The 21,291-nt window shown below is 51.6% G+C and overlaps 5 protein-coding genes across 5 annotated transcripts; 4 read left to right on the forward strand and 1 right to left on the reverse strand.

Moving 5' to 3' along the window:
- Nucleotides 1-400: 400 nt before the first annotated feature.
- CC1G_00289 (IQ domain-containing protein-containing RasGAP) lies at nt 401-7,041 on the forward strand (the record flags this gene model as incomplete). Its single annotated transcript, XM_001837101.2, has 16 exons — nt 401-2,293; nt 2,344-2,421; nt 2,479-2,555; nt 2,605-2,807; nt 2,863-4,580; nt 4,633-4,824; nt 4,876-4,996; nt 5,050-5,165; nt 5,216-5,301; nt 5,351-5,541; nt 5,590-5,729; nt 5,786-5,921; nt 5,970-6,210; nt 6,266-6,550; nt 6,604-6,978; nt 7,029-7,041. The coding sequence occupies 16 exons, from the start codon at nt 401-403 to the stop codon at nt 7,039-7,041; spliced, it is 5,865 nt and encodes a 1,954-aa protein (XP_001837153.2).
- A 342-nt stretch (nt 7,042-7,383) lies between these two features.
- CC1G_14624 (peptide-binding protein) lies at nt 7,384-9,921 on the forward strand (the record flags this gene model as incomplete). The annotated part of the gene is made up of 9 exons (XM_002911147.1): nt 7,384-7,450; nt 7,500-8,146; nt 8,198-8,558; nt 8,599-8,699; nt 8,751-9,046; nt 9,120-9,153; nt 9,200-9,700; nt 9,758-9,817; nt 9,868-9,921. The coding sequence occupies 9 exons, from the start codon at nt 7,384-7,386 to the stop codon at nt 9,919-9,921; spliced, it is 2,121 nt and encodes a 706-aa protein (XP_002911193.1).
- Nucleotides 9,922-10,377: 456 nt separating this feature from the next.
- Nucleotides 10,378-13,530, forward strand: CC1G_14625 (cation-transporting ATPase; the record flags this gene model as incomplete). The annotated part of the gene is made up of 14 exons (XM_002911148.1): nt 10,378-10,409; nt 10,621-10,784; nt 10,833-11,208; nt 11,264-11,557; nt 11,608-11,630; nt 11,684-11,810; nt 11,860-11,999; nt 12,055-12,317; nt 12,375-12,553; nt 12,610-12,662; nt 12,718-12,816; nt 12,869-12,955; nt 13,008-13,242; nt 13,296-13,530. The coding sequence occupies 14 exons, from the start codon at nt 10,378-10,380 to the stop codon at nt 13,528-13,530; spliced, it is 2,307 nt and encodes a 768-aa protein (XP_002911194.1).
- Nucleotides 13,531-13,781: 251 nt separating this feature from the next.
- CC1G_00291 (hypothetical protein) lies at nt 13,782-16,658 on the forward strand (the record flags this gene model as incomplete). The annotated part of the gene is made up of 3 exons (XM_001837103.2): nt 13,782-13,827; nt 13,883-15,311; nt 15,362-16,658. The coding sequence occupies 3 exons, from the start codon at nt 13,782-13,784 to the stop codon at nt 16,656-16,658; spliced, it is 2,772 nt and encodes a 923-aa protein (XP_001837155.2).
- Nucleotides 16,659-16,809: 151 nt separating this feature from the next.
- Nucleotides 16,810-20,109, reverse strand: CC1G_00292 (hypothetical protein; the record flags this gene model as incomplete). The annotated part of the gene is made up of 8 exons (XM_001837104.2): nt 16,810-17,532; nt 17,597-18,607; nt 18,671-18,835; nt 18,887-19,480; nt 19,534-19,597; nt 19,656-19,766; nt 19,822-19,884; nt 19,937-20,109. The coding sequence occupies 8 exons, from the start codon at nt 20,107-20,109 to the stop codon at nt 16,903-16,905; spliced, it is 2,811 nt and encodes a 936-aa protein (XP_001837156.2). The 3' UTR covers nt 16,810-16,902.
- Between the last annotated feature and the right edge of the window lie 1,182 nt (nt 20,110-21,291).

Genomic DNA, 21,291 nt, shown 5'->3' on the forward strand with positions numbered 1-21,291 from the left:
CATACAATACCGCTGCACGCGCCGTGACGTCGGAGAGTGGAATTGTTGATTAAAGCCCTGGGCCACTCCGACAAAGTAAGCGCCTGTTCATGGTGTCTTGAAGTTCTTGTTTAGGACATATCTACCAGTGTATTTATCAATTTAAATGAGACTCTTTCCTTGTTCATATAGATTCGATGATTCTCGTCTTGTTCACGGAGGCGCCTCGTCGCGTCGAGTGGAGCGCAACCTGAAAGCGTTGACGTAATTTCGTGCACGTGACTGAAATCAGCACCATTTCTGGAATTCTCTCATTTAGTCACTTGGAAGTTCAGAAGGGTTCATCGGTAACGAACCAGAAGCAGCGTCTTCACCAACCACCACGACGAGCTCGCGACTCTGGTAATGCAAATTGCCAACGATGGACCGCTCAAATCCGCTCTCCTCGAACGCCTCATCCAACTCTAAACAGGCCTCCGGTCCTTTTGCATACCAGACGCGGTTGCTAGAACGAACATCGTCCATAAGTCGCGCGAGCCCGTTATCTCGAACCCGAAGTCACTCACAATCCTCGAATTTGTCTCTCGTATCCAACAACACCGGGACGAACTCGACAACGACGCCGACACCTGCACCTGCAAGACGATGGACACCTTCTCACCGCGTAGGGAATAGTTTGGATCTGGTCCGGGGCAAATGGGAGGAGCGTTCTCGAGAAGGAACAGGAGACTCAGTGCCGTCATCGCCAGGCAGTCCGTTGAAAGAGGCATTCCAAAGGACACACCCACAATCAGTTACTTCACTAGCGATCGGGCGGGGCATCGATCATGTACGCGACAGGGGGGAGCGGTCTTTCAGCGATCTTCCGGAAACCAGCCGCGCGGCGAGCCCAACAAAGGACATACCAACTGCACCAGCGACACCCGTCAGCTCAGGGAGCCATAGCCATATTGACTCGGTCAGGGATAAATGGGAGACTCGAACTCGGGAGGCTGAGGGGCAGGCTTCAAGCTCTACACTGTCCTGGAGCCCTAGCAAGGATTCATCCAGATTCACACCGCTCAAACCATCAATGACATCGTCTTCAACCTCGTCCTCGGGGATTAGCTCCGGAAGTAGTGGAATAGGTGCAGTCAGAGGCAAATGGGAGGAACGTTCTCGGGAGGCAGCCTTGTCTAGCCCTAGTCCGACCAAAGAGAGCTTCAGATCGGCATCTAGCACCAGTCTGTCAAGTTATGCTTCATCTTCCCCCAGCAAATCTAAGACAGACGTGGATCTTCAAAGGACTCCGACTTATCTCAAGAGACAGACCATGCCAGCGCCTATCATTGCTTCGCCCCTATCGCCCAATACCACTGGCATCTCCGTGGAAGTTGACTCGCCGAACTCGTCTATACCCGCCCGGATACGCCTGCCTGTTACGCCGTCATCTACAGAATCACAGCTATCAAAACCCCCGGAGAAGGGCAACTCTGCCGTCACAACCCGACTTCGCAGTGCGACGTTGATCACTGACTCGCCAACGCCTTCCATTCATCTTCACTATGCCCGTGACAAACCCGCCGCCAACGGGCCAGAGGCAGAGCAAACACCACTACGGCGGCGACCGACCTCAGCACAAGGTTTCTACTCGCATCTGTCAGCTTCCACTGATCGCCTCTCTACACTTCGGGCAGGGCAGGTGGAATCGTTTAAATCGCCCAGTACACCAACGGCCCCTAATTCTGTCATGTCTCCAACTCCCTATCGTAGTTCCTATATGTCGGGAAAGGCCAAGAAGCTCGATTCCTATCGGGATCTCGGTGGTGGAAGTGGCCGAATGAAGTTGGGTCGACACCTTCCACGGATTGCTAGCGGGGATGGGGACGAGACGTGGGAATCCAAGAACGAACCCGTGCCCCCGGTTCCTCCACCAAGAGACGACGTCGCTGCCCGAAGAGAGAAGCGACTTGCCCGTCTTCGCAGCATGCAAATGAATGATACCCACTTGTCCAACCACGCTACCCCGCCAACCTCCGATGGTGTAGCCGGACTACCTGGCCGCATATCTCTTCGAGCGCCTAAAAACGACCAGCAGCCCGTCCCTTCAGCACGACTTATTGGCGCGACCTGGGCCGACAAACAGCGTCACCTCATCCAGGCGTACGAATATCTATGTCACGTGGGAGAAGCTCAGCAATGGATTGAGGGTTGCCTGGGTGAAGAGCTTGACTTTGGTGTAGTGGAGATGGAAGAAGGGTTGCGGAATGGCGTGGTCTTAGCGAAACTTGTTCGCGCCTTTGAGGGACAGCAAGCGGTTCGCAGGATCTATCAGGTTTGTAACAGTTGGCAACATTGAGAATCTCATGCTGACAGGGACCATAGGCTCCTAAGCTGGATTTCCGCCACTCCGACAATATCAATATCTTCTTCGACTTCGTCCGTAAAGAGGGTCTTCCAGAGGTGCGCTCCTTAACCTCATCAATCAACCTAGCCACCAACGTCGGCCTGTCATGCTAGGGGTTCATCTTCGAGTTGACTGACCTGTACGACAAGAAGAATATTCCGAAAGTGATCTATTGCATACACGCTCTCAGGTAGGGCAAACGTGTTTAACGGCTCCGATCATTTACTCAACCTCTCTAGTCATCTTCTAGCTCGTCGTGGAAGGGCGCAACGCATTGGAAATCTGCTTGGACAACTGCAGTTCTCTGACGATCAATTGACCAAGACTCAGAAGGGTCTGAAGGATGCGGGTGTTTCGATGCCCAACTTCGGTAATGTTGGTAAGGAGCTGGCAAAAGAGATCAACGAAGAACCTGAAGTGGAAGTTGAGACGGAGGACGAAAGTGAGTAACTGGTACATTGTTTTGGCTGTTGCGGTTTAAGTTCAACCTTGGCTAGGACGGGATAGACTTCTACTCGAGAATGAAGCTTCCATCATCCGGCTACAGGCTTACTGTCGCGGTGGTCTTTCCAGGCGTAATCACAAAGCACTTCAAGCAAGAATCAAGCTCTCGGAGAGGCACGTTGTCAAGTTTCAAACACACTGCATGGGGGCCCTCCTTCGACGCCGACTGGCACAGCGACGACAAGTGCAATCCCAACTGGTTCCATGGGCAACTGCTTTGCAAGCAGCGTGTCGGGCGGCTATTCTCCGGCGACAATGGCGACTCTATCTCCGCAGGATTAAGTCAATATCACCCCAGGTTATCAAACTTCAAAGTCAAATTCGCGGTGTCTTAATGCGTCGAAGATTCGCTAAGATGAAAAGTGCGCTGCAGAAGATGAGCGTTTCATTCACCAAGATGCAAGCTCTTGCACGTGCCCACGTCACCCGACATGCTCGCTCCCAATTGCAGAAGACCTTCTACAAGCCCCAGATCAACTTTTCTATCGTTGGCCTACAAGCCCACGCGCGAGCGCTTCTTGTCCGCCGCAGGATTACCCTCCTTATGCACGCTCTGCAGCGGAAAGAGATCAACTTTGTCCACCTGCAGGCACAATGTAGAGGAATCCTGGTCCGACGGCGTATGCGCGCACGTATGGCGAAGATACGCACTGCAACAGACGTCGTGATCGCTATCCAATCGGCTGTTCGGACTTACCTTGCAAGAAAGAGGCTGCTAACACTCATTCGAGGGCTCCGAAAAGCTACGCCTTTCATTGTCGCCATTCAGTCTCGAGCACGAGCAAGCTTGATGCGGCAGGAGCACAAGAGCGTTAACAAAGCTCTCAAGCATGTCCACACCATCACCTCCGTGCACAGTCTTCAAGCCCTGGCCCGGGCAAGCCTCACCCGACGCCGCCACCAACAATTAAGCAAGACCCTCGAGGTTGCCACCCCAGACGTTGTGAATGTGCAGTCCGTAGCTCGAGGGTTCCTCGTTCGTCAAGAATATCGCGCTTGGCGTGACCACCTGCACCGGAGCCATCCTATTGCAACAATGCTTCAAGCAATGCTTCGCGGCGCTCTTCAACGACGTGCTTACCATGCCAAACTCAACTATTTCAAAGCCAATCTCAGCAAGGTAGTGAAGATTCAGTCGTTGTTCCGTGCGAAGGAAACCAGGGAACAATATCGCCAACTCACTCTTGGGAAGAACGTCACTGTGGGCACAATCAAGAACTTTGTCCATCTTCTCGACGATTCAGAAGCCGATTTCCAGGAGGAAATTAAGGTGGAAAGACTGCGAAAGAGAGTTGTGGAGGCGATCCGGGAGAACCAGGCCCTGGAGAACGACGTCAATGAACTAGATGTCAAGATTGCTCTCGTGGTCCAGAACGCGATGAATTTCGAGGATATCGTCAAGGCCAAGAAAAGGTACGGGGGTGACAGCGCTGCCGCGCAAGCAGCTAGAGCGTCTTTGTTGGCTGCTCATGGTGACCCCTTTTCTGGTCCGAATACCTTGGATCAAGATGCCCGTCGAAAACTCGAGCTCTATCAGCAGTTATTTTACCTCCTCCAATCTCGAGGGGAGTATCTCAGTCGCCTTTTCCTTCGTCTTTCAAAAGAAAATGTGCCTGATGCCAGCCGGCGCTTTATCGAGCGGGTCGTTTTGACCTTGTTTGGCTATGGTCAGGATCACCGAGAGGACTTCCTACTTCTCAAACTCTTCCAGGTGAGCGGTTCATGCCCCTTCTCCGTAGCCACGAACCTCACAGTGCGTTTAGTATTCCATCAGGGACCAGATTTCAATTGCTCCTACTATCGAGCACGTCACGAAGGGTCATCCACTGTACCTCAACGTGGCAGTTCACTACCTCCGTTCGAAACAAGCAACATTTGTCCGAGAGGCCTTCCAAGGGGTGTTGAAAGAGGTCATCAACGCTGATGACCTGGATCTGGAAGTCGATCCGTCTATCGTTAGTCCTATCTCGAGGTGACGGGTTGTCTGTGTCTGACGGTTCCCCCAGATTCACCGCAACAGAATCGATGTCGAGGAGATGCGGACCGGTAGGATGAATCCTGCACCGAGAGATGTCTCCTTCAGGGAAGCACTCGAGGACCCGGAAACACGACCGATCTACATTCGACGTACGTGTTCAGAGCATTTCTTACTGATTCCCGAATGATAACCGGTGGTTCAGATCTGCAAATCCTTCGGTGGTGGACAGAACAATTCATGACGGCTATCATTCAGTCAACTCGTAAGATGCCCTACGGTGTCCGATACCTTGCTCGAGAACTTCTGTTGTGTCTTCGCGTCAGTACAAACCCGTTTCTCTTGATCCGCAGCCTCTCATTATACATTAGCATAAATTCCCGGGCGCACCTGAAGAACTTTACGCAGCCTGCATCGGTCGTTTAATCTACTACAGATATATCAACCCCGCGATTATGTGCGTTCTTTCCTTCCATTCCATGCCTTGTTGCTCACCAAGTAAGCAGTACTCCTGAGACTTTCGACGTTGTTTCAAAAACCGTCGATGTGGCTTGCAGGAAGAATTTGGCACAGATCTCTAAAGTCCTCACACAGGTTGCCAGTGGCGCACCTTTCGGAGATGATAGTCCCGCGTACCTGCCTTTGAATGACTATGTGATTAAAGCCATCGCTCAGATGAATGGCTGGTTCTTGGAAGGTAAACAAATCAAACTAGCGGTATTTTCACAGGCTCACATACTTTTAGTTGCCAACGTTCCCGATGCCGAGACGCAGTACCACGCCCACGAGTTCTTGGATGTTACTGTGCAACCTAAGCCCATTTACATTTCGCCCAACGAGATCTATAACCTCCATTCACTCTTGCTCCAGCATCAAGAAGCCTTGGTAAGCGTTATTGGGCATCGACCGCCGATTCCAGAAGGCTAACGATGACTTTGCAGGCATCTGCTGACGATCCAATGAGAGTGATTCTTTCGGAGCTCGGGGGTGTCCCTCATCTTGACAATGAAGAATTGAAGGACGCGCGAGACACTGCCATCACGTTGGAACTCACTAATCGATTCGCCAACGTCCAGGGTAAGTCTCCAAGGTTGTCAAAAAGGATCCCGCTCAATCGATTTGTAGATCCACACGCTGAGGAGAAAACACTTTGGGTGCAAGCCAAACGTGGGGTACTTGCCATCCTCCGTGTCCAACCTGCCCAGGATCTGTTGGAGTCTTTGATGCGACCGGTCACGGAGAACGATGAAATGTTGTGGGAAGACATCCTGGAGGCTGAGATGGAGAACGAACTAAAGCAAATGCCCCGCCGTCAACCTTCTACTGCGGTCGTCGATTCTGCCTACCGGCTGGAGGACATCAGATCGTAAGTTCAATAGCACCGTTTCCAAGCTTCGTTACTGAGATTGCCCCCGTACCAGGCTAAAGTTCGCTGCTGTCAAAGCCTTGGCCATCCAGAATTTGCTGGAATTGGAACGGCAAGGCAAGATCACTCGCAATGACGGCTTCCAGGGTATTCTGAATGCCATTGCTGGTGACGTCCGTAGCAAGCACCGAAAGCGTATTCAGCGACAGCAGGAGATGTCCAATATGGCGGAGGCACTGCGACAACTGGCTGAACGTAAGAAATACTTCATGGAGCAGATCGACAGCTACCATAGCTACGTGGACTCTGCGATGAACACTATGCAGAGGGGTGGTAAAAAGTGCGCTTCATTGGCTCGGAATATCAGCACACAACCCTGACATCATTTTGCAGGAAGCGATTTGTCTTGCCGTTTACCAAGCAATTCTACCATCTTCGGGAGTTACAGAGGACGGGGCAAACCCCCAAGTTTGGCTCGTTCATCTATTCCGCCAAACACTTGTACGACAAAGGCATTTTGCTTTCCATCGACAGCTACTCCCCTCGCCAATTTGACAAACTGCAAATTACACTGTCTTCGAACAAGGCCGGTGTTTTTACAGTGTTGCTGGAGTCAACAATGCTTGCCGTCGTCTCCAAGATTGCCCAGGAAGATATCAAAATGGAGGACCTTTTGCAAGCCAAGTACGAGAAGCGACCCTCGTTGAGCATCCTCGGTGGCAAAATGAAAGTAAATTTCGAACTTTTCTTGTATCAGATCAACAAAAAGTACGTAGTTCAGGCTGTCTATTGACTCAGTACTTACATTTCGCCGACAGGTTCTACGTCTAAGACATGCATCGAATCCACACTTTCGTTTCTGTCCCTGCTTTTCTCGCTATGTTTTTGTTGCTTTCTACACACGACCTACGACGATTACGATTTATAGACCCTTCAAATTCCTGACACTTCACGACAATTGTAATCTTATGGCATCTATTACTGTATTTTTACTATTGCTAGTAACGTTCCTGACGACGATATCTCATGACAAGTAATATATTTCTTGCTCACGTTTTGATCTGACGTCGGAGTCGATACTCGGAGAGCGCGGGTTGGACTTGAACCACACACATATCAGAAGCTCACTGGGTTGCATTTTAATTGGATTCCACGAACACGAATACTTCAATCATGTCGCAGATTCCTCACGGACAAATGGCTGTCCCTCCGCTTCCCCCTGGCTGGACACAGCATATCGGTAGGTGAGAGCCCCTGACATCACTTCCGTCGATTGACCCCGTTTGCAGGTCCAGCTGGGCAAGTTTACTATTACAGTGCGCAGACGCAGGAGTCGACATATGTCCGACCCCTCCCAACAGTCCCTGTCGCGAAGAAGGAGAAAGCACACATCAAGACCCCCATCCCTGGTACTGACTGGCTTCGCGTAGTCACCACCGAGGGCAATGTATTCTACTCCAACAAGGTCACCAAACAAAGCTCATGGACAATGCCGCCCGAAATTGCAGAGGCTGTTCAGGCATTTGACACCCAAACCAGGGAACAGCAGGCTGCAAAACCAGTTCCGGGTGCTCCAGTTACCATCGAGAGCAAAGCGACGCGGAGGGCAGAGAAAGAAGCCGCAAAGAGGAAAAGAGAGGAAGCACAGCCTATAGACGAGATCGCCACCTCCAAGAAGGCAAAAATGGAGGAAGACGATGAAGACGAAGATGACGATTCGGACGATGAAGACTCTGAGGAAGAGGAATGGCAACGCGAGGCGGCGGAGCAGTTGGCCAGAGAGGCGGAGGAGGAAGAAAAGCGGAGGAAAGAGGAGGAAGAAAGGCTTAAGAAAGCGAAAGAAGAAGAGGAACGACGAGCTCGAGAGAGTAAACCTCAGCTCAACATGCCTGACAAAGTCGAGTTGTCTATCGAAGAAGGAAAAGCTCTGTTCAAAGTGTGTATTCGACCTGGCTATCGAGATGACCGAATCTGATACCCTCTCCAGACTCTTCTCCGCGAGAAGGATATTAATCCTCTGCTTCCATGGGACACTTGTCTTCCTCAGTTTATTTCAGACCCGCGATACGTCCTTCTGCCATCCGTCACTGCGCGGAAAGAGGCTTTTGACGAGTATTGTCGGGAGCGTGCACGAGAACTAAGGGAGTCTGCAGTGAAGAAGGAGAAGGCGGAAGCCAACCCCAAGGAAGAATTCGACAGACTGCTAAAGGAGGAAGTCAAGAGCACGCGTACTAGCTGGACAGAGTTCAGGAGGACGTGGAAGAAGGATAGGCGGTTCTATGGTTGGGGGCGTGACGACCGCGAAAGAGAAAAGGCATTCAGAGAGTTCTTGAAGGAATTAGGCGAAAGTATGTACCATTGCCTCGATGAGTTGACTGTCATTGATAGCCGTACCAGAGAAGAGGGCTGCTGCCCAGAAGGCTGAGGCAGATTTCTTTGCCCTTCTCAAAGAACGCCAGGAAATTCAACCAGGAGTTGTATGGAAGGAGGTAGGGGGTTGCTGGACACGTCTTTCTCAGATGCTGACGAATTTCCACTAGATCAAAAGGACACTCTATGACGATCCTCGATACGATGCTGTCGGCTCCTCGTCTCTACGCGAAGAACTCTTCAATACATACATCAGGACCATCAAGGCCAACCCATCCGAAGCGTCGTCTAAGCGCGAAGGAGACAGGCAAGCACAGTCGCCAGAGAAAGAAAGCAAAGAGAGCAGAAGAGAGCGAGCTCTTCGGGAACGGGAACAGAAGGTCAAAATGGAGCAAGGGCGGGTCTCAATGAACATTGAGAAGTCGAGAATGGGATTGCATCAGGAGGGAGGAGAGCGAGCGTTCAAGTGCGTCCTGAATATCTATCGCCAGTGGTTTGGACCCGCATTTATACCGCGCCCAACTTTCTTCATTAAACAGGACAATGCTAGTAGACGCTATCCGGGACCCACAGGTAGGGATATCCTCATTCGAGTGACAGTGACTGACCGACCTTTTAGGCTACGTGGGACATGGCAGTCCAGCAGCTGAGGATTGATCCCAGGTTCACTAGCTCCCCGCTTTCTCATAATCAGCAAGTCAAGTTGTTCCATGACCACATCGCTCACCTCCGTTCGAAGCACTATGATGCGCTGCATGCATTGTTCAACGAGCATACCCCCGCTCTGAACACTCGGTTTGGGGAGCTACCGGTCGACACCATTGTTTCGTCTCCTCATACGAAGAAGCTCGGCTATGATATCAGCCAAGTTGAAGACGAGTTCTACAGGTGGCAAAAGCAGCGGTACGCTGAGGCAAGGCGCGCCTTCGATGAGATGCTCAATGAAAATTCGTTCGTTGAATTTTGGGGTCGCTTGAGCAAGATGAAGGATGTTACCCTGGACCAAGGCTTGCAAGTCACTAGCGAGGATATTGGTGAGGATGACGAACCAGTCAGCAAACTGAATATGAAGACGTTGGCGGAGACCGTGGATATCGGCGAGATGGTCAAGGTTCTCAAGGTGGGTGTTCGCCTCTGCCAATGATCATGCACAGGTAGACACCTGAAAACCTTGTAGCGAGACAAGCGATATACGGACTTTGACTACACTCCGGAAGAGAGGGAACAGTGGCTGCGGGTGAGTGATTTTTACCACTGGTTCCTGTGCCTTTCTCCATACCCTCTCAGGACTACTTGTCGAATTTATCTGCACCGAAGCTTTCTGTACACGTCGGTTCCTGATTGAAGCAACGTGTGGGGGCTGCTGTGAACTCCTTTGGGGTCTTTTCCTGGCTTGGTACCCTTTGTCAGGACGTATCTTTGATATTTACAATGTCATGATCGTATAAACTAGATCCGTGTCATTTCGCAATAGATTGCTGTCACTGAGACAGACTCTCAGCCTCGAATTCTGTCAGAAATGGTAACCAAGTCGTCGCCGGTGAGAATGTGCAGAGCATCGCGATCACGGGAGAATGAGCGGACACGACAAGCCACGTCATTAGGAACCGGAGATCCAGGCTCAAATACTTAAAGCGCGGACTCTTGAACACGGTTCTTCATCGGGTACTCACTACTTATTAGGATTGTTGTGTAGATTGTAAACTGCTCTTGGTCGCTGGGAGAGCGCCAAAATGCGTCTACTTTCTCCGTTCCTTCTGTCGTTGACCCTGTTGTCGACTTATGTGTCAGCACAGGATGCCCCCAAAGCTGTTAAGCACGACTATCAGGTATTTTCTTGATGCCAGACCATGGTCATTCGCTAACATCGGTTTGCAGAGCGACGTTGCCCGTCTAAGGAAGATTGTCATTAACAGGTGACCATCCTGCACTGCAGTGTTCAATAGTGTTCTGACTATTCTGCACCAACAGTCTCTATTCTCACAAGTTCGTATAGGACGCGTTTCGCGACTCAAACCGATATTGACCCTTCGTTATTAGGGAAATCTTCCTTCGTGAACTCATTTCTAACGCAAACGACGCTCTCGAGAAGTTGAGAATCACGTCTTTGAAGGACAAGTCGGTATGGAACGGCTCCGACCTCAATATCACCATCAAGGCAATTCCAGAAGAAGATGGCAAGGGCGGGCAGCTGATTATCACCGGTGAGTCCAATGTGCTAATGGCAACCTTTGTCCTGACTTGTGGCCCAGACACGGGTATTGGAATGTCTCCCGAGGAGTTGGCGACCAACCTGGGCACCCTGGCGAAATCCGGTACTTCAGACTTCGTCAAGAAGGTCGAAGGCGACAACGCAGGTGGTGCAAACGGCAACCTTATCGGTGCATTCGGTCTCGGTTTTTATAGCAGTTTCTTGGTTGCGGATCGCGTCGAGGTCGCCTCCATCCCACCCAAGGTGAAGGACGGTCAACCCGCACAATACGTCTTCGCCTCTTCCGCCGATGAAAGTTCGTTCGAAATATACCCCGACCCTCGAGGAAATACCCTCGGCCGCGGAACTGAGATCAGACTCTTCTTGAAGCCCGACTCCCTTGAATACCTCGACACTCAGAAGCTCGCTCAGCTCATGTACGTTTCTCGCCACCGCAAGTTCGGGGAATGCATGGTCTAACTTTACACGTAGTCACAAGCACTCCGCATTCTCTTCCTCCTTCCCTCTTTACCTCTGGGAGACAAAGACTCGTGAAGTCGTCGACGAAGAAAAAAAGGCTGAAATCGAGGCCAGCAAGAGTGCAGAGGCCGCCAAGGCATCCGAGACTGCTGCAGACGAAGCTGAGAAGGACGAGGACGAGGCTGTTATCGAGGACGTGGATGAAGAGCAACAGAAACCACTCGTCGATGATACCCCCACTCCCATGAAGAACGTTACGACTGAGGAATGGACCCATATCAATTCCCAACCACCTCTCTGGACTAGGTAAGCGCCCGTCCAGTTTCCATAACACCCATGACTTATGATGCCTACAGGGACCCCAAGAACATCACTGACTGTAAGGGAATAAACCTGATGCTCGACCCTGAAAACGCTAACTTGTTCCTTCAGGGGAGTACACCTTGTTCTACACCGGCTTCTTTAAGGATTTCGGCAAGCCCCTCGCCTGGACTCATTTTTCTGGCGACTCTAGCGACGGCGTACCCTTCAAGGCCATCATTTTCATCCCGGAGAGACTGTGCGTATATCTTCTCCTCGGCCTTTCCTCCCAAACTCACCCTCTGCAGCCCCGATGAATATTGGCAAAAACCATTGGAATGGAAGCAACAGGATGTTAAGCTCCTTGTGAAGCGAACATTCATCACCTCAGACCTCGGTGAAAATTCTCTTCCTAAGTGGGCTAACTGGGTCAAGGTCGTCATTGACGGTGAGTTTATTATTTCAATTGACTGTTAGGATGGCGACTAATGTATGGTCCGCAGCCGAGGATCTTCCTCTCAACGTGTCTCGTGAAACTTTGCAATCGAACCGCTTCCTAAAACAGATGCGCACTACCATTCTTAAGCGTCTGATTCAGCTCTTTGCCAAACTCGAGAAGGAAGAGCCTCGCAAGTGGGAGAAATTCCAGAAGACCTATGGTTCCGTCATTAAGCTGGGAGCCGTTGAAGACGCGAAGCACCGGGACAAGTTGGCAGCTCTCACTCGATTCACCACCAACCAACGGAATGACACATCGTACGACCAGGTACGTTTGATTTCTCCGATGGCAGGACGATGTCACACTCACGGCACCTTCGTGTAGTACGTTGCCAATATGAGGAAGGGTCAAGATCAGATCTTCTATCTCGCGGAGATGGGCAAAACCCCTGAGGAACTTGCTGAGAGCATCTTCGCGGAGAAGCTCATTGCCCGTGGATACGAGGTTTTGCTCCTCACTGAACCTCTGGACGAAATTCTTTTCGGAACGCTTCGTCAATGGAAGTTAGTCGTCCATTCTAATCCAATTCATGTTGAATTATGGCTCATGTGTATCTTAGGGGACATCTATTCCAGGACGCAGCAAAGGCTGGTCTCAAGTTCGGAGACGAAGGTACTTTCACTGATGTTCATGGTGTGGGCACATGCTTACCCTTTCACTTCGATAGATCCGGAAGAAGAAGCCAAACGCGAGGCTGAGCTCAAAGAGAAGTTCCAGCCATTGATTGATTGGTTGAAGCTTGAGGCCACGGATATCGTCAAGGATGGTGAATATGCATGTCTCTAGTCATTGACTGTATGATGCTAATTGGTGCCTAGTCGTCCTCTCGAACCGATTGGTCACAAGCCCATGCGCGATCGTTGCGGAGAACTATGGCTACACAGCCAACGTTCAAAAGATGATGAGTGAGCACCTCCTCTTAACTCGTATCTTCCCTCCTTCTCAAGCATCTGTTAGGCTCTTCGAACCACAAACGGGGTGATATTCTCCACGAATTTGCCATGAAGGCCAAGTTGCTCGAGATAAACCCACATTCCCCCTTGGTCGAAGGTCTACTCCGCCGCGTCAATGACTTGCCTACTGATGAGGACGAGAGGGACGAAGAAGCCGAGACTGAGCTCAAGGAAATCGCGTCAATCCTCATTGATGGTGCTCTTGTCCGCTCGGGCTTCGAGGTCGTGAACAAGAACACGTACGTATATAATAAGCAAGTCTCAGAACGAAAGGTATTAACTCTGATGCCAGATTCTTTAACCGAGTTGACCGGGTGTTGCGTCGGTCGTTGGGCGTTTCCGAGGCTGCCAGCCCTGACGTTGTTGTCGAACCAGCCCCTCCCGTTGCCACCGATGTTCCCGAAGAAGCGAAGGTGGAGGAGGAAGATGACAAGCCTCGGGTCATTCTGCCTGACCATCTCAAGGACAAGGTGTCCATTGAGATGGAGGAAATTGACGATGATGACCCCATACACGACGAGCTCTAGTAATCCTCTGTAAAACATATTTATTAGTCTGGAATAATGCACCTTAGCTTTTGGAACTCATGGAAATTTGGGCAAAAAGTGCGAAAGAGCAAAGTAGAGCAAAGTTGCATCAATGTCTTAGTCAGCAGGATTAGACTCAAGGCTGGCAGTTAGCCGGACATCGTTCTTGCCACCATTGCTCATCGTCGCCCTGGCATTCTCCTTGTTCTGCGGAATAAACGACCAGTCCCAGCACGCAGCGGCTGCCCACAATGCCAGCAGCCTTCTCCCGGTTGCAGCTGGCAGCTGCACTCATTGGTAAACTGTCACCTCATCATAGAGACCCGGCGACTGACAGCAATGTCACGGACAGAATACGACAACGATTCAGAGGACCCAGATGCCCCAAGACGCTCAGCTCAAGAGAGCGCTATCTTTGCTCATCTAAGGCGCAACCCTGCCGCCCGACCAGACCTCTCAGCCCGCAAATCGAGCAACTATCTGACTGCAACGCAGAATGGTAGAGAATCCATTGCCGATACGAGGCGGTCAAGAGCTTCCAGAGGCTCGCTAGACGCCCTGAGAAACCCCTTCGGCGCGGATGGGAATTCAGAGTACGACGACGATGGGGACGAGCCGCCGTCGGAAATGGAAGTCGACTTGTCTTCATGGGGGCTTGATGCCTTCATACCTAAGGAGAAGGCAGAGAGGTCGAAGAAGGGGAAGGAGAAGCAAGGATCTGTCCCAGTCCGTTCCCGTACCATCTCAGGCGGTCCCCAAGAAGTGGGTGAGGCGTCAAACGCTGTAGCTCATTCCAGGTCTGCAAGCACGCTGATTATGCGACGCCAATCTACGTCGTCCCGTTTGGATTTTCCAGAAGATGCAGGGGCGGGCGGCACACTTCATCGACGCCGTGCCGCTTCCCAGTCCTCAATGCTTCTTCAGAGTCCCAACGGCACCGTCCCCTTCCCTTCACCCCGCCCAATGACGCCCGGGACCCCCGGCGACGGGTTTGCTGAAGTAGCAGAGGATATCTACCCGCCTCGTTCGCATTCACGAGCAAGCTTTGGGTCACGAAATGTGCTAGATGACGCCGGGGAGTTGCGACCTCGCTCCATGTCCCAAGGCACAATTGGCGTGGATCAGCAGCCGCAGGAGTCGGATAACCCATTCGCTTTGCGTGCCCCGACTGTCACCTCTCGTTTTGATCCCAAGGCGGCCCACGTACGCACTACATCCATGGCTTCTTTCGGCACACGGCAATTACTAGACAATGAAGACGCTGAGTCTATCAAATCCCGCAACTCGTTTAACCAAAACCGACCTTACTCTGTCGTTGAGTTATTACGTCCCAAGGTTCTTGTGATGCCTAGCCCACTTCAGTCCACCGGACCTGACGCTTCACAACCCAACATTGTTCGCGATGGGTTTCAGCTGTCTCGAGACGGGCCTCCACTTCCCCCAGGGGCTAGGACCTCTCGCCGATTGTCTACCAACCTTGATGCCGTACCAAACCCATCCAACTCTTTCATTCCGAACCCAACAGCCGACCTATCTATGGCACAGAAGATCTTCCGCGACACTTTAATCGGCCATGCTGCAGCGACTGGGCCTGGCGGAATTCCTCCCCGGGCACAGAACGATGGAGAGCAGATTGAGTTTGAACCCCCGGAGATTGACGAGGAGCAAATGTTCTTTGGAGCTAATCAGGGTCGACCTACAAGGCCTGCGGGGAAACTGTATGGCAAGAGCCTGATTGATGATTTGGAGACGAGGAAGGCGCAAATGCGAAGCAAGCAACGGTATGTCCTCGAGTCCGTAGGATCTTCCCTTCCACTTATTGCCTTCGAAGTGTGTTCACTGGAGACCAGCGTCCAACTATGATGGCACGCGAATCGAACAGGACAAGCACGCTTATTGATCCTGCTAGCCTCAGTCAGAAGCCAGGAACCCAACGACAAAGTTCTTACGGCTCTCAGGGTGGACAAAGCACCGGCTTGGAAAGACGCGGCTCTTCTCACATGAAGCCGTTCCTTTCCTTCGACGAGGAATCGAAGCATCACCAAGAACCCCAAAACCCAGATCGCATTCCCAAAAACAAGTCGGTATTCGGTGTGGACACGCTTTGGGAACAGGAGATGGCCAAGTTGAGGTTGATACAGGAGGAGGAGAGGATCGAAGAGGAGAAGAGGAGGAAACGGGAAGAGGAAGAAGCTAGGCTTAGGGCGGAGAAGCGAAGGAACAAGAAGAAGCTGAGAAAGAAGAATGCCCCGCCAAGGGATGGCATGGACGATGTTCCAACTCCCCCAGAAGAGGACGTTCCTCCGGTCGATCTAGATGTTCACGTCCCTGCAGAGCCGCCAACGCTACCCGACGTTCAGCCTGTCACTGCGCGAAAGGCCCAGCAGGTCGAAGAAGACGATGACGATGATGAAGATGAGGACACTGACGAGGAAGGTGCACCGTTGCCCTCCCGCAAGGAACCCAGCGCCGCAGCGTGGCTATCTGATTCCGAGGATGAACGGCCGGCTGGCCCAGTCAGGACGACCGGGGTCGGGCTTCGCAATCCATCGCAAGCCAAAGCGGCGAATTACCGTCGAGGCCAGTCCGACAGCGAGGAGGACCTTCCTTTGGCAGCAGCTAAGCAAAGGGCTACCAGGATGATGGCAGAATCGGACGACGAGGACAAGCCTTTGGCACGAGTAATTCAGGAGAGCAAGTCCAAGTCGCCTATGATCGATATTGATTTTGACAAACCTGGAGTTGGTCAATCTCAGTCGGATGATGAGGACAGTCAACCTCTTGGCATTCGAGCCTCAAGGTTGATGATGGCTAATGCCTCGAACGTCGACGACGATGACAAACCGCTAGCCTTCCACCCAGAGCAACAACGACGAACTCAGTATAACCTTCTCGCTCAGCAACAGCATAACCAAATGATGATGCAGGCCCAGTTCCAGAACAGCATGTTTTTCAACGCTCCTCCGATGATGACTCCCCCGTTCTTCGCTCCTGCAATGATGAACCCTATGGCGATGATGCAGCCGCCTATGCCCATACCATCACCACCGCCAATGCACGACGAGAACAAATTCCTGAGCGTCGACAAATGGCGACGTGATGTGGTTGTGGACGGGGACCAACAGTGAGGGCTGAATACAGAATACCCCTCGGAACATAATTTTCTTATACACACGCTCCTTCTTATGTTTGCATTCTACACGCTCTTTCCTTTCATTCTTCTTTCAAGGGACTCTCTTGCATACCATACCATTCCGAATAGCACGGTTCGCATATATCCAACTTGATTAGTACAACCAATACAGTAGTCCTGATTGTCTAGTAATGTAATTCTGGAGACCAACGAGATGCCCGTGTGGGCGAATGTCACTGCTACGATGGGTTGGCCACCCACAGTTTGCGCTTCGGTACAGTGACAATAGATACTTCTCTCCGGTCCATTTCCTCTTCTATCATTCGTTGGCGAGTTTCATCATCGATATCATCGTCGTCATCGTCGCCTTCCACGCTTCTGGGATCGTCCGAAATGTTGTAGACAGGATCTGCTGGAACTGTTCGGAGAAAAGGTGGCTGATGCAGATATGGGCCCAGTGGGCGGATTGGCGCCTGCAATTCTGTTGCATGCGGCAAGGGGCTTGAAGTTGGACCCGCTTCAGGCGGTGGTGGCGATGGTGTTGCTTGACGTTTCAGCTTCGAAAGAAGGAACTCCTCCGTGCTAAAGCGCTGAGGAACGAAAAGGGCGACCAAGTAAATGATAATCACCCAAAGAACAAAGACAACGAAAACCGCTTTTGGTGCATGTTTCCAAAGAGCGATCAGTGTCATGATGTTCAGACCAAGAAAGCCGATCTGGGCGACGAAATAGGCCGACATGTCCAGTGCGGGTGGGCGCTGTGGTTGATGGTTAATCGGAGGCGGCGGGGTGAGGTGTAGTGCGTCTGAGGTCGCAATGCTTGCTCGCTGTGCGTTGTGGGCAACACTCAAGGCATAATCAAGTTCACCCTGGATATCAATCGTAAATACACATCTCACCCAATCGCATACGGAAGACTAAGGGTACACTCACCACTGCATTAACGCTCCTCCTTCGCAATAACCAGTCGATCTCTCCGAGGCTTCGGGAAGATGGAAGAGGCGGGGGAGAACCATGGCCTAGTGATGTCGACCAAGTCTCGCTGTGTTTCCTCGTCCGAGCGGGTCTATTCAGGACTTCGAATCCCCGACGAGGACTTCCGGACATGATGGATTCCCCATCTGTAGACAACGCTTCAAGACTTCGCCGCGGTGGGTTGGACGTGGACTGAAGTATCGCTGATTGAGAGCGAGGTGACATTGGAGGGGAGTAAAGTCCACTGGGGGAAGGAGAGTGACTCGATTCCCGCCGGATGGGTTCCGTCTTCTCTGTGGGTGAGGGGGAAAGGTTGCGCAAAGCCGAAGCCTGGCTCTGCGTATCTGACAGTGTCTGCTTCGGCTGACGGGATAGATAAGAACAGAGTAAGATCACGGGGGTTGCGGCGTAGAGCAAGGCAAAGAAGACCAGGGAGATGAGCCCATGACTTGTCGTTAGGTGAGGCGCGGAGCGTTCCTCCCTATCTGAGGTGATAAAAGACAGGGATGTGAATCCCAGCACAAAACCAGCGATGCCCAGCGTGTATGAGGCGATTGTAAAAGAGAGAAGGAAAAGAGTATAAAGTCTTTGTGATGTGGAACCGTGAAAGGAAAGATCAAAGAAACGAAAGAGAAATGCGGAAAGAAAGAGGAGGGCAAGTGAGAGTGGTGAGAGTAGTTTGTGGTATAGGTCGGTGTCAAATTCCTGCGTGGATGGAGAATTGGGTGAATCTGGCTTATCTCCCCCTTGGTCTCCTCCTTGTCCCGGCTGTGATGGCTCCTTCATCGTAGCGCAACGTTGGAGGTATTCTAGGGTAACGCCTGAACCTGATGCGTCGATACCAGACTGCAGATTGCCATCGCCGAATCCGTGCCAAGTTGCAAAGGAGGAAGTAATGGCAGCCGAATATGAGCGCAGCAGCCATACTTCTGACAGATATCTTCCTGTTGAATCCCGCCCGCCAAAGATCTGTGTAGGGGTTGTGTTCTGGGTTAAAACGGTTATTTCTAGGTTACAAAAAAATAGACGCACAAGGGTATCTGCGACTCCATCCCGGGCGGAACCTACTAGGCCGCGGTTAGAAGCAAAAACAGCGGCACCTTCTCTTGGGGTTGGGTAGGAAACCTCCCCTGATGGCCCTGAATGACCAGCAGGGATGATTCGGCTCCATGTACCGGTACTCACGTCGAGGACATCCTAAAATATGGTCGTTCAGAAGTTCGGTCACGAAGAGAAAAATTAACTCACAATTTCCCCTTTGTGCAAACCTCCATCGTCATCCCAGAGTGAAGTGTTGGTCGTGCCGAGTGTCAGGAAGACTTGGGAGGCAAACCGAGAAGAGTTTCCATTCATGTTGGGTATGAGGACCGGATCCAAACGCGGTGGAGGACAGGGAGCAGGAGAGATCGATGACCTGGTTTGAGAATCGATAACATAAGAATCTTGTTGGGCGCAGGTTGGGTCGTCGTCCTCGTCGTTGACATCGACGTTGCAGCCCCCGCTGGATACAATCGAATATCCAACGACAGCCCCTCCCTGACGTTCTCTCCCTGGCAATTCTTCATCTAGTTCCACTCTCTCCCAGCTACCACGAATAGCTCCCGGTAGGTTGGCCGACAGTGTTCCGGAGATCTTGAGCCGCCAGACATCGGAGAGAGGGTATATCCTGTCCTTGTCTGACCCACCGGCGAGGTAGAAGGTGTTGTTGGGACCGGGAACGACGCTATCTTGAACAGGTGCAATGCGAGTATCGATTCCCCCAGACGACCCCCATCTGGGTGCAGGACCGCTGGCAGGTGGTATGTCTATCTGTGACCAAAAGTGGTTGGTGAAGTCGAACGCCTTGTATTTATAAATACCGTTGTTCTGCGAATAATTATACACTGGAGACTTACCCATGCATCGGATAAAGCAGCGTCGTTTGCACCCTTTCCACCGATAACTATAAAGGCATGTCGGCTATGGCGGCGCTATCATTAGTATCGTGGACCATTGCCGGTGCAGTGTGGCGACCTACTTGCTCGCTGCGAAATCGACTCCCGAAACTGCTGAGCTACGCGCAGCCGGTGTTGCATCGAGGCCACCCGGTGGCGAAGGAATAGACCATGTCAGGGTGTCCAGATTCAAACTGAATAGAATTAGCCTTCCATGTCCACGGACGTAAGCAAAGATATCAGACGCACAGAAAAGTGCTGGACTGGACGAAACCTCCTTGAGATTCCCCTCCAAATACTATGAGATTGCGGCTGCGAGAATTGTGAGCATTATTGAGCAGAACAGCAAAGAAAATAGACGAACGTATCCTCATCATAACCCAGAGCAGCATCGCGGAGAGGGGGCGGTGCTGGGCCTTGAAAACCGTCGAGCCTAATCCATTGCAAAGGGGGAAGGGGAGTGTTTGTGGAAATAGATTGGGCGTTTAAAGAGTTCAGAAACGAGAAAAGAAAGAGAAAGAGAAGGGCTTTGGCCATTCGCTTTCGACTGCGAGCACGAAACAAGCTCGTTCAGGTCCAAGTTCCAAAGCGGTCCATCAAATCCGCTCCAAACCTGGCATAACCCCTCCATTTCTCCCGACAATGGCCTTCCTTCCTTATTCTGCCTCAGTTCCTTCATATATATGTCCCAGACTAGCTGTAATCTATACAATACCGACGATAACGGTAGTCGTCGTCTCGTCTATGGCGCTGAGCGCTCGATGTAAAGGAACCCGGATATACGTACACGTGACCTTTACGGCCCGACGTCGGAGCAGGAATTGGCAATGGCACAGTGTACAAGTTCCCGAGAGGCCCTTGTCCAGTGCCTTGACCATCGCCAAATGGAACCTGAAAACAAGCGCCTGCTTAGCATAGCCGCTCACCAATCTTTGCATGTTGACAACTCCTTACCGAGCAGGTAACTCTTGTTGCAGACTGCCTGGACAGATTTCTATCCTTGGTGGTTGCACAAGTGCTGACTTGGACCAGTACCCCTCCAGATCTCGCTCTGCAATTGAGGAACCTGGGTGCGCGGGTACGACGAAGTAAGCGTTCTCCTTGGAACCCGCTGGATCGTCTTTGACAAATGTCCACTACTAGACGTGTCGCAAGGGTACATCCAACCTCCGTCGCATCATTCATCGTTTTCCAAATCCGCCTCGTCCAACTCGATATTCCGCTCGGCGAACGACACCTTACGGGATGTATACTCGACCGCTTCAGCGTCTATGGGTGCCAAAACCCCGGACCCGCCGAGAAAGCGCGATCGTTCTTGTTCAGATCAAGAAGACACCGATGAAGTCGCTGTCGATAATCATGGTCATGAGATGAAGCTTGACGCCGTTCCAAACATAGTCCAGTCCACCAGAATCATCAAGCCACTTCGGGCATCATCACGCAAATCCATGTCGGACAGTGTGTTGACCTTTCAGCGCTCTAGAGGGCCAAACCATCCACCTCCGTCTTCAGCGGCGGAGGGCATAGCTGAGGAAGAGGATTGGAGTGAAATGGCCTTGCAAGACTCTGGGGGCAGTGGGACGTCCTTCCAGCCGATATCATTTTCGTAGCTCTCGACGCACGGCTTCACTGGTATTCTTGACAAGGGATGTTGTTGTGTGAGTTGGGTTCCATCATAGCTTGAGGCATCTTCATTTGATGACTTTATTCAGAATCCCA

Source organism: Coprinopsis cinerea (genome assembly GCF_000182895.1).
Source record: "Coprinopsis cinerea okayama7#130 chromosome 5 map unlocalized cont3.5, whole genome shotgun sequence".
NCBI classification, from domain to species: domain Eukaryota; kingdom Fungi; phylum Basidiomycota; class Agaricomycetes; order Agaricales; family Psathyrellaceae; genus Coprinopsis; species Coprinopsis cinerea.